Genomic DNA, 12,409 nt, shown 5'->3' with positions numbered 1-12,409 from the left:
GAACTCGTTTGTATGTAAGGGACTTACTGTACATTTTGTGGGTTCAGACATATGGACATGTATCCACCATTATAGTATCATAAGGAAAAGTTACTGCCCTAAAAATGTCCTGTGTTATCAAATGAAACTTCATGTGCCTGATGCACAGTGAGGGCCAACAAACCAAAATGTCAGAGTATGGAGCAGAGAAAGGTTTACTGCAGCGCCAAGCAAGGAGAACAGGTGGCTTGTGCTCAAAAGACCCGAACTCCCCAGTGGTTTTTAGGGAAAAGTCTTTAATAGGCAAAATTTGGGGTGAGCGCTTCAGGGTGTGTGACTTCCTTCTGATTGGTTGGTGGTGAGGTAAGAGGGCGGAGCTCCAGGCATCTTGTGCTCAGCCTGAAGTTACCATCCTCCACCTGGGTTCTGCAGAAGAGCTCAGAGAGGTATTGCGATGTGTATTCCTTGAGGAGGAGGAGGGACCCCGCCCTAAGGCTGGGCTATTTCTTGACTGCTCTTCCCTGGTCTCTGCATCCCCTCCCTTCCCTGATCAGCAACTGTTTGAATCTGCCCTTTGGAACTCAGGGAAGGTCTATGAGGCTGAAGCCTTTTTCCTGCCAACAAGGAAAGGGGACACAAAAAGGCTTTTATACCCAGGAGGGCCCCGCTGGGTCCTGCTCCATTTCACCTATGCTCCCTCCTCCCAAGCCCTTGTCAACCACTGAGCTATATACTGTATCAGTTTGGAATCACACAGTCTGTAGCCTGTTCACATGGGCTTCTTTCATTTAATAATACACACTTAGGTTTTCCCCATGTCTTTTCCTAACTCGCTCCTTTTAGCACCGAATAACACTCCATTGTTGGGATACACCGCAGTTTATTTATCCATTTACTTACCGGAGGACGTCTTGGGCGCTCCCACATTTTGACAGTTATGAACAAAGCTCCTATAAACAAACATCCAAGCAGGTTTTTGTATGGACATGTTTTCAACTCCTTAGGGTAAATACCAAGGAATACAATTGCTGGGTCATATGGTAAGAGTATGTTTGTTTGTTTGTTTGTTTTAATAGATTTCCCTTTTTTTAAAAAATAAATTTATTTACTTATTTATTTATTTTTGGCCGCATTGGGTCTTTGTTGCTGCACGCAGGCTTTCTCTAGTTGCGGTGAGCTGGGGCCACTCTTCGTTGTGGTGCGCGGGCTTCTCGTTGCTGTGGCTTCTCTTGTTGTGGAGCACAGGCTTTAAGCACGCAGGCTCAGTAGTTGTGGCGCTCAGGCTTAGTTGCTCTGTGGCATGTGAGATCTTCCCAGATCAAGGCTCGAACCCATGTCCCCTGCATAGGCAAGTGGATTCTTAAGCACTGCGCCACCAGGGAAGCCCTAGAGTGTTTTTAAAAGACATCAAAGGAACAAGGCAGCACAAAGAACTTAGTATTTAATTTAGTGGAGGATGAAAAAAAATTGATAGTTAATCTAAGAAAGAAGTGGAAAATTTTATTTGAGCCAACCTGAGGATTATAACCCAGGAAACAGTCTTTCAGAAAGTCTGAGGATTGTTCCTCCTGTTAGAGGTCAAAGCACAGTTGTGTAAGTTTTTGGGATGAAGGGTTATATGTCAAATATGTATATTTGTTACTGAACTCACTGCTCAAAAGCCAGTACTGGAGAGACCACTGTTGGTTGGAAAGGAAAGGTTGCTTTATTCAGGAGGCCGGCAACCTGGGGAGAAGGTGGGGTCATGTTCAAAAAAGAAAAAAAATCTGAAGATTCTCCTCAACCATGAAATTATTAAAGGGAGAATCATTGGGGGAGGGGGTCAGAGTCTTCCTCATCTCCCACTGTGTGCAGACTCTCTTCTGATTGGTTGGTGGTGAGTAAAGGGCGGGGCTCCAGGAATCTTGAGCTCGGCCTGAAGTTGCCATCCTCCACTGGGTTGGGGCCTTAGTACCCGTAGAAGAACTCAAGGTATTGTGATGTATATTCCTTGAGGGGGAACCAGGGCCCTGCCCCAAGGCTGCATTATTGTTTCTTGACTGCTCCTCCCTTTTCTCCGATACCCTCCCTTCCCTGATCAGCAACTGTTTGAATCTGCCCCTTGGAACTCAGGGAAAGTCAAGGAGGCTGAATGAAGCGTGTTTCCTACAAAGGAGAAACGGGGAGGGGCATGGAAAGGACTTGTACCCCACAGGGTCCTGCTCCGTTCCTATTGACAGTTTACACAATCCAGGTCTGAACATCCAAAGACCATACAAACATGGTGGGTTGTCATGACCCCAGACGAGGTTCAGAAGGAAGGTTCTCTCCTAAGGAGCTCTGGTGAATTCAGATGCACAGCAGGCACTAAAGGGGAGGGAGGAGGCCCAGATGGGCAGAGAAAAGTTTTATGTTTAAATTTTCCTTGAAATTTACAGATAAAATTTATAAATTAAATTTAGAAATAAATTCATAAATTAAATTTGTAAATAAATTCATAAATAAAATTCCTTGAAATACGAATTTTATTTCATCAAGGTGATGAAGGGAGCAATAGGAATGTATTGACAGTGTAACAACCATTAAGGGGAATACAGTGTAAAGAACTTTGAGGAATTTATGGCATTTGTAAGTAGGTAAAATTACACTGACTTTGATAAATTTATCTTTTGTTCCCACATGAGTGGTTTGTCTGAGTTGGGGCACAGGGAGTCCCTCTGGGGATGATAGTGACAGTCGTGCTGGGCCTCACATGCTGGGCTTTTACTTGGTTTTCTGGCACGTGTGTTGGTGGAGGCAGTTTGGAGCTGAGAGTTTAGCTCAACAGCAGGCCCAGGGTTGGAGGGAAGCCCAGCCTGGAGAGGCAACCCTGAGCGCCTGGTGCGGGCTGCAGACCAGCTCAGAAAGGCCAGACGGTGGAGCTTTAGGCCTTTCAGTTCCTCCTCATGGAGCTGAAGCAAACAAGGGGCAGGCCTGCGTCCCAGCAAACTTAGTGTGTTAGCACTAGCTTTGGAGTCCATAAAATTGTCACACGTCACAAAGTATTGTTTGTTTTCTTTTTCCCAACCATTTAAAAATGTAAAAATCATCATTCTCTCTCAGGCCTTATAGAAACTGGACTGTAGTTTACTGACCTCTACACTTTTCAGTTCTGTTATCGTTTCATCTTTTATTTTGTAGACCTAGTTCCAATGCAGCTGTAACCAAGAGAAAACTCTTATGATTCCTAATTGAAAAGTTCTTTGTCCTACTTCTTGGGGTATTTGTATTAATAGGCCTTATTTTTTAGGTGTATCATTAAAGATCTTGTCCACTTTTAAAGTCCTTTCAGGCATCAGGGAGAACGTGGGGAAATTGTAAGTAGGGTTGTCTTGTTCCTTTTTTACTTTAGGCCAGATTAAAGGCTTTCCTATTTTCCTACTACTTTGCTTAATTAAGATCTAATACTTTAAAATATTATTGGTGGCCAATTAGATTGGCCTGTAAGATTTTTCAACCAAACCAAACCAAATAAAACAAAAAACACCAAACCGAAACAATTACTATTAGCATCCTTGTTATAGAACAAGCAAATGTACTGAATTCTTATGTGTCTTAAGACTTGAGTACACCCAGATCTTTCCTCATACTGTGGCTTTGTTTTTATAACCCACTTATGTGTAAGTCGAGTTCACTTTAATATGCAGAACTGGTTGTACTTCTGACAGGAAGTGGGATTTCAGGATATCTTGTGACTGCCTCAGCTCAGATTGTTGCTGGCAAAAGCCTCCAGGAGAGTTGGGTTTCAGTGCTGTCTGGTCACCCTCCCAGGTGGGGCACCACTCCGTTTTAGGTTTTGTGACTAACGTAAGGCCACCTGCTCTCCTCTCTTAAATCATGGGATTTTCAAATGTGCCATTCCTGCACCAGAGACCAAGTTAAGAGGCTCGAATCCAAACCGTACTTTTGTGAATATTTTGGTCAGGAAGATGAGTTCTGAGTGTCCCAATCTTTTCAGCCAGGAAAGAATTATCACTGCTTCTTTCAGTAAGAGAACCATCGGCCTGCAGGCTGAAATGACTGTCGGCTCACGTCGACAGCAACGCTGGGTGTTGGCTGTGGTCCTGAGAGGTTCAGGACCCCAAGATGAAGTGTCCCTGACCATGTCTTAGGCACGAGGCTTAAGGAGAGCCAACTTTATCCTTTTGTCAAGAAGCATAAACAGTGTATCTTCCCGATTGGGTTGAATTGACTGGTGGGTCATTGTTGTGCTCAAAGAGCATCCTTTTTTTTTTTTTTTTTTTTTTTTTTAAATATTTATTTAGACTGCGTCGTGTCTTAGTTGCGGCATGTGGGATCTAGTTCCCCGACCAGGGATCGAACTCGGGCCCCCTGCATTGGAAGCACAGAGTTTTACCCACTGGACCGCCAGGGAAGTCCCAAGGAACATCCTTTTGTGGCCCCTATTCTGTGGTCCTTGTTGTCACACAGGTGAGGACAGAGCTCTGCCTTCCTCTCGGCGCCCCTCGGTGTTTGATCTCCAAACACCAGCCAGGATGGGCACAGAAATAAAGCGATTCTTGTCCCCAGAGCCTACAACATATTGAGCACTAGCTCAATAGTTTTAACTGAGTCATAGGAACGTTTTCTAGAGTCTGTGGCTGTGTTTTTCATAGACTTTTCTGCCATCTGTCCCGCCCTTGAAGTTCAGCTCACTTACCATATTCAGTTCTTCTGAACATCCTATAGTAGAATATAAAATGTTGAAACTCTTTACTCCTGCATGAAAATTCTATGAGTTTTAGACCTGTTAAACACATATCTGTAGTGGGTTGAAATGGTACATCTCGATTCTAAACTTGCAAAAATGAACTTGAACTGGGTCAAGTTGATTTTTGAAATATTAAAACATTAGAAGATAAAAGAAATTATCACAACTCATATCATGCCAAGAGTACTTAGTAAATTAAAAAAAAAAAAAAAGAATGCTGTCATCCAAGACTAATCTTTTTCTAACAAGGTGGCAAAATGAGTCACTTAAAACTTCACATATTTAAATCCCATAATAGAAAGGGAGCTTGACCTTGAAAAACCCATTAGCAGATGCTTCCCCGCTTGGCTTTTGTTCTCCATTGTATGCTCAATGCTTGGCATGTATTAGGGCTCAAGAATTTGAGAGGATGGATATATTTTAAGAAGAAAAACAAAAATCAAGTAAACAAAGTTGTAATGTGGACCCAGACATTGGGGCTCCTCATGACTTGGGTCCAGTCTCCTTTCCACGTGGTACCAGGGCCGTTCTAGCCTCACGGGACCAGGAGCCCTGGCCTGGGCCATCAGGACTCCGAATGACCATCCCAGGCAGGGCGGAGGACCAGCTGCCTGTCTGGCTGGAGCCCCGTCTGAAATCGCTGTCTTTGGGTGAACTCTTCTCAGTTTCTTTACTGCCACCTCTTCCATGTGGCGACGGTCACTCTGAATTTGAGTCCACTAGAAATGGATCTGCTTTCTACGTGGATATGGGTTTAACAGGCCCGCAGAGGTGAGCCCGTCTCCTGACTAACTGAGCCCCCTGGCCTAGTGACTGGGTCCCTGACTCGTTTTTAACTTGCTACCCAGGCCTCTGCACTTGCTTCAATATCTTGAACCCAGTTTTGTTCTGGATCCTCTGCACTGGTCTGTCCTGGATTGAAGCTGACTTTTCGTTGTCCACATAGCTTTGGCCGGAATAACTGAGGGTAATAGATCACAGAATGGCCACAGATGGCTCCCATCTGCGTCGGCTACGGTTACCGAAAAGTATGCCGTCTAGTAGCTGGAGCTATAAGAAACATGCACAAGACGCTCATGGGGACATTTTTTCAAGTGTATTGAAGGCCAGTAAAGAAGACGTAAGTCAGTGGGCAGGAGCCTGTCTGCAGGGGTTTAACAAGGACGGTGTGGAGCAGCGGTTGACCAGACCTACCTGGGCTGTGAAGTTCAGAAGTGACCTGAGTGCCATCGCCAGAAGTTGACACCAGTGGGCCGTCAGTTCAGTGGGTTGTTGATCCTGACGTCTGTGTGTTCACGGGTCTTGCTGGCCCTTGGCTGTCACTAGGACAGTTCAAATAATTGCTTCATGTTAGTTATATACCCCTCTTCCCAAACAGAAATGGCTTGTGCTTTCTCTGATCTGTAAAAGTTACATATGCTAACTGTACATTTAAAATTGGGGAGAAATCAGAGTACGTTGGTCGTCTCTGAATGGCAGGGTTAGGAGTGACTGTTGTTGGGTTTGGGGCATTCACGCCGACCTCCCCATCCTGCGGGGCCCGGGTGGGAGGACACACGTGTTCCCAGGGAGGGGAAGGCTGTGAAGGCTCACATGGACTTAAGTCAGCGTGCGGACTCAGAATGTGAATCCTGGTCATTTCTCCCTGTGAGGTTTCCTGCAACGACAAATAGGAAAGCAGGGGACACTTTTGTTAACCGGGCTTCGGCCTGATACTCCAGTGAAAACGTTGGTGGAATTGACCCACTGAGGCTGAAGCAGGCCCTCTGCTCCCCGGGGTGTCTCCCGCCCAAGGGAAGAGACCTTTGAGTGCCTGAGAGGGGTGACAGCGGGGCCCTGGGTCCCAGCAGGCAGATCCTCAGGCCTTCTGTGGGACAGATGGAGGGACTTTTCTTCCTACCGCATATTGAACTTCATCTGCTTCCTGAGAGGTTTTCAGATTGAGGCGTCCAGGGGGCTGGGCCTGTAACCCGTGTGAATAAAGGGTGGGGAGAGAATGGAGTGCGGGAGGTGCAGCCCTTGGCGGATGGGGGACCAGCTTTGGTGGAAGGGATTCCAGATTTTAAAGGCCCTGTGCGGTCAAACAAAAGAAGTCTGGGGCTCCTATTTTTAATAAAAAGTTTGGTATTTTCCCACTTCAAAGACACTGAAAATGATAAAAATGAGATGAATGAATGAAAAGAAAGTGTCTGAACAACATTCCACCGCAGGAGGAGAGGGCACTGCGGGACGTGGTCCCGACGTAACTGGGGCCTTTGTGGGGCGTCAGCTTGATGCAGTTGAGCATCCCCGGGCCCTGGGACACGTCTGGCCTGGCCTCTCGTTTCCCAGCTGGCCTCTGCCCTGTGCCTCTGTGGTTTAGGATTTTTGTTGGCGGAGGCCAAGTAGACTCGCGTTCGTGAGCTTGGTCCTGCCTGGCGCTGCCCTCCCCCCGCTTCCTCTCCATCTCCAGCTGCCTCAGTGCCTCAGACCTCAGGGAAGAGGGGGGAAGTAGAGAAACCTGCCCCACATCCCCTTGGGACTTCATAACAGGCTGACAGTGAGGTTCCTTGTGGAGCTGGCCGCAGACAGGAAGCAGGCAGAGAGGACGGGGCTGCAGGCGGGGTGCAGAGCATAGGGAGGTCAGGACACCAGGAATCCTCTGAAGCAGCTCAGTGCCTAGGTTGTTATATTTTAAACAATTTTATTAAGGAAATGCATGCATAAAGACAACTATTACTAGAGTTATAACCCAAACCCACAGTCTCCTGTCCCCTGTCCTACACCTAGGCTTGGGATCTGCCCTGGGAACACATTCTGCTGTTTGGGAAATATTTGTGTTTTATTTATTTGATAAGTTCTTATCTTTTTAAATTAAAAAATGTCTGTTTTGAATAAAATCGCAAAAACAAATATACAAAAAGATCACCCATTTTGTACCCTATACTGATAATTGTTAACGTCTCCTTTTCTCCTAACTTTGCTGAAGTTAGGAGCCTTGAGTCCTGGTGCTGGGCTGACCTCTAGAGGTCAGGCTGGGGCACTGCAGCCTCGTAGCTGGCGCTCTAGTGGAACCGCGTTCTTGGCCTCCGAGTAGAGTAGTGAGTGTATGAGGCTGAGAAGCAAGCTGAGAGTCGTACCTTTTCCAGGTATTTATGTTCGTCCCCTGCAAAGCTCGAGGCAGAAATTCTTCCACAACACTCAATGAAGAATATTGGAACTAGTGTAACTAGCTTTTCTGGTTTGTTTGTTTTAGCTGATATACCACAGCTCTTCCAAATCATTTATATGACAAAACTCTCACAGATTCCGTCTCCTTTTAAAAAATTGAAGCCCGAGTCCCCTGCGTGGTGATGGCCTGCGAGGGCTTCTTCACGAAGCCGTCCCAGAAGCAGGAGAGGCTGTGTCCACCTGATGCGTCGCGGCCTTGTTCTCTTTGCCTGAAGCTTCTTTTTGGTAAAATAATAAAGAAACCTGTATTTCAGCACATCTTTCCGTGTTTTCACAGTAACAGTAGCAAGAAAGTTTCTCTTCCTCAGTTTGTAGCTAAAGCAAAATACAAAATGCACAGATTTAAGAAAAAAACAGAACAAGGGAGCTGGCCGACCCACGTGGGTCCTGGCGCCTCAGGAGCACTGGCCCCCGCGGGACAGGGCAGGACAGGACAGGGCAGAACAGGACAGGACAGGGCAGGGCAGGACAGGGCAGGACAGGACAGGACAGGACAGGACAAGACAGGACAGGACAGGATGAGCAGGGCTGCCCGTGGGTTACCTGGGCTCAGGGATGCCCTGCAGACACCGGCCCAGGGCCGTCCCTTCTGTCCAGGCCTCACTCACATGATGCCCGGCCTTCCCGTGGCCTCCTGTTCCCGCAGAGCCCGGTCCAGTGACCTGAGACCCAGACCCTCCAGGCAACTGGCCACGCTCAAGCCATCGCCCCATCCCAGGGCCTCCCCGACCCCTGGCTTACACCCTGAGCCCAGGAGTGCCAACCCGACTTGTTCCCTCCAAAGGACTCCGAGGGCTTAAAGATAAAACTTGCGGCCTGAAACCATGTGGAAGTGGCTGAGTCACTGACAGAGAAATCCAGAGAATGTTCTGGAAATCCTGTGCATGTTTGTGCGTGTGCTTACCTTGTGTATTTAACATGTCGTGAGTTACAGCCACGCGGCCCTGGTCCACATTGCGAGGCGCCTCCTTGTGGCCTTCTCCCCAGGGGCCCACTGAGGCTGAACAACCACTGGTTTCTGGTTTTACCCACCATGGGCCTTGTTTCACCCTTTAAAAATTAAAAAAAAAAAAAAAAGTTTAATTGTAAAATACATATAACATAAGATTTATTATCTTAATAATTTTTGTGTCCAGTTCAGTGACATTAAGTATATTCACACCGTTGTACAACCCTCTGTCTCCATAACTCTTGTCATCGTCATCTTGCAAGACTGAAACTCTGTCCCCATGAAACAGAAACCTACCCCCCCAGCCCCTGGCAACCCCCATTCTCTCTCTGTCTCTGTGAAGTTGGTTATTCTAGGGACCTCATACAAGTGGAATCATACAGTACTTGTCCTTCTGTGGCTGGCTTGTTTCACTGAGCATAATGTCCTCAAGGTTCGTCCACGGTGTTGTAACCGGAAGTGGGGTCCGGCCTCTCGCCACTCAAAAGCCAATAAAGAGGCCAGGCTGGTGGAAAGGAAGGTTTGCTTTATTTTGCAGGCCGGCAGCCGGGGTGGGGGGCAGGGGAGACGAACGCCTGTCCAAAGGCCGACTCCCTCCGCTGACAACCAGGGGACAAGAGCTTTTACAGACAGCTTTTATTCTACCGGCAGAAACAGCACAGGGAGCTCTGACGGTCACCATGAACTTGGTCATCGGTGGTCTGACCAACGTCATCTTGATTGTTTTAAGTACAGTTAGTCTGCAGTTCCAGGATCGGTTTGTTTCCATCTCTTTGAGGCCAGTTCTCGGAATTGTGGCAGCTTCTGTCATGGCTACAGTCTGGTCATCATGGAGTTAACTTCTTCCACCTGGTGAGGGTTTCAGTATCTACAAGACAGCTCACAGGATACGGCTCAGAGTATTATCTCTATCCCTTAAGGGGGAACTAAAGGACCTTGACTATGCTTAATGATTAAACTATTATTATTTGGTCTCCTTTGACTGTTTTCCTTTGTTTCTGCGTTTTCTCACTTCTCTGATTAAACTTATTCTTTGGCAAAAGTTTTTCCACAGACAAAAGGCAGGCTGAGGACATGGTGGGCAGGGACCACAGCGTCCTGCTGCGTTTCAGTGTAGCCTGTGTCAGGATTTCCTTCCCTCTTAAGGCTGAATAACATTCCATTGTGTTGTTGTGTATCCATTCATCCGTCTGTGGACATGGGGTTGTTTCCCTCTTTTGGCCACTGAGCAATGCTGGTATGGACACGGGGGTACAAATATGTGTTTGAGTCCCAGCTTTTAGCTTTCGGGGGGTATACACCCAAAAGCAGAGTTGCTGGTTCATGATGGTCCTATTTTTAACTTTTTGAGAAACCACCCAACATTTGCCCCCCTGGCTGAGGCTTTTACATTCCAGCCAGCAGTGCACAGGGCTGTTTCTCCACATCCCCGCCAGTGCTTGGTTTCTTCTCTCTTCTGTTCACCGTCACCATCCTAATGGGCGTCCCGTGGTTTTGATTTGCATTTCCCTGCTGATGAGTAACGTAGACCTCTGTTTGATTTTGAATTGTTTCCGAATACTCACGGCTCACTCTGCACTGCTTTCCAGAAAAGAGATGAAGTCGCTGGAACAGTCGGGCTCCCTGAAAGGCTCGCTGGGCGCCGAGGGGCAGCTGTCGCTCATCAGCGGTTGCTCCGACATCCGGGAGGCGGTGGAGGGCGCCCTGCACGTCCAGGTGAGTGGGGACACCTGCCCGCCGGGGCTGGAACAGCCCGCCTCCCAGCTCCTTGGGCCAAAGGCAGTCGAAGGCGTGGGCATTGTGGACCTGCAGGTCAGGATGCCGTTCACGTGACAGGAAACGCTGTCTTTAACCGTCTGGTACGTGGGCTCTCATCAAACCCCTGGGATAGTGTTATCTTTCAGGGGTGTTAAAATGTTGAGCAAAAATACATTTTCTGGACAGCTAACACTGTTGTTTTGTTTTTCTTCTGACTGAATGAGAGATTATGTTCTTGTTCTCATATGCAACTGTGTAAAAGCTTAACGAAATCACCCAAAAGTAACCCTTTCATTTCTTGTGGCCTTTGCATTTAGTTTTTCCAACAGCGTCACTCAGCAAAAGCGGGCTCTCTGGGGGCCCTGTCCCCACCGCCGAGGATACTCCAGGCCGAGTGGGAGGTGACCTCGGGGCCACGGGAGCAGCTCGGTGCCCTCGCAGGGGCCAGCCCACCCGGGCCCGCGGGCAGCTCCCGCCCCACTAAGACCCCGGCGTCACCCCGGCTTCTGAAGTGTGACGCTCGCTGCCCAGGGTTGACGCGGCTTCGCTCCGGAGCCCCCTCGCTGTCTGTCCAGTTGGTGCTGATGTTTCGTCTGCTCTGTGATGATGGTTGAGCTGAGAATTTGGGAGCAAACCCGGGGCCTGAGCGTGTTTCCTGGCCCAGAGGCCTAGGGCCTGACGCTCCTCCAGCTCACACAGCAAAGCTCCCCATCACCTCCTGGTCTTTCCACCCGGATCTCATGACACCGAGGGCTCTGAGGGGCCCCGGCGTTACTGCTTAGCCTTCCTGACCTGGCCCTGAGTGCCCAGGGGTCCTCCCAGCATGGTCCCCGCAGAGGAGGGTCTTCACGTGCTTAGCCTGTTTTTAAGGGAAGTGTCTTCTCTTCTGTGACCCTGCTGGAGGAGGGGGAGGTAGGTTGTGCTGCTCGTGGCGCCAGCAGGGACCCCCTGCAGGGGCGAGGGGACAGGGGACCGAGGGGTCCAGAACAGACCTCGAGCCGCCCACCCTGCACTGAGCAGCTGAGGGCCCTTCTCCAGCTTCCTGACCCGACCCCTCGTCCTGGTCCGGCGAGGGTGGGACACCCGTGCCTGGGTCGTTGTGGTCACATCAGGTGACCCTAATGCAAGGCCAAGCTCCGTTGCCTCCAATGAGAACATTAATAAATTCCTTTTTGAGGTCAATTTGATATATAATATTTACACGATGGAAATGAAAGTTTATAATGACACGTATGACGTGACCTGACACGTGAACATGTGACCACACGTTTCACAGAACACTCGTTCAGACTTTTAACGGTGCCTGACTTGGCACCTGTCTTCACTAAGTGACTTGAGCCTCTTTTCTTTTCTTTTTTTTTTAATTAATTAATTTTATTTTTGGCTGCCTGGGGTCTTGGTTGCTGCTCGCGGGCTTTTCTCTACTTGCAGTGAGCGGGGGCTACTCTTCGTTGTGGTGCACTGGCTTCTCATTGTGGTGGCTTCTCTTATCGCGGAGCACGGGCTCTAGGCGTGCGGGCTTCCATAGTTGTGGCTTGTGGGCTCAGTAGTTGTGGCTCGTGGGCTCCAGAGCGCAGGCTCAGTAGTTGTGGCGCACGGGCTTAGTTGCTCCGCGGCATGTGGGATCTTCCCGGACCAGGGATCAAACCTGTGTCCCCTGCATTGGCAGGCGGATTCTTAACCACTGTGCCACCAGGGAAACCGGCAACTAATGCATCTTAATTTCACCTTATGTTTTCCAAACAAATGAGAAAATAAATCCCCCCAATCAAAACCTGCCTGAT

General features: G+C 48.5%; 1 protein-coding gene across 2 annotated transcripts in view; it reads left to right on the top strand.

Annotated features, from left to right (window-relative positions):
* CRYL1 (crystallin lambda 1) overlaps window positions 1-12,409 on the top strand; it is a 78,643-nt gene that overhangs the window by 13,606 nt on the left and 52,628 nt on the right. For both annotated transcript variants that reach the window (XM_068526855.1, XM_068526856.1), the window contains exon 3: window positions 10,457-10,583. In XM_068526855.1, the coding sequence (XP_068382956.1) occupies window positions 10,457-10,583 (127 nt within the window). The remainder of the gene's footprint in view (window positions 1-10,456; window positions 10,584-12,409) is intronic.

Source organism: Eschrichtius robustus, chromosome 18 (assembly GCF_028021215.1).
Source record: "Eschrichtius robustus isolate mEscRob2 chromosome 18, mEscRob2.pri, whole genome shotgun sequence".
Classification (NCBI taxonomy): domain Eukaryota; kingdom Metazoa; phylum Chordata; class Mammalia; order Artiodactyla; family Eschrichtiidae; genus Eschrichtius; species Eschrichtius robustus.
This window is presented reverse-complemented; position numbering and strand designations above follow the sequence as displayed.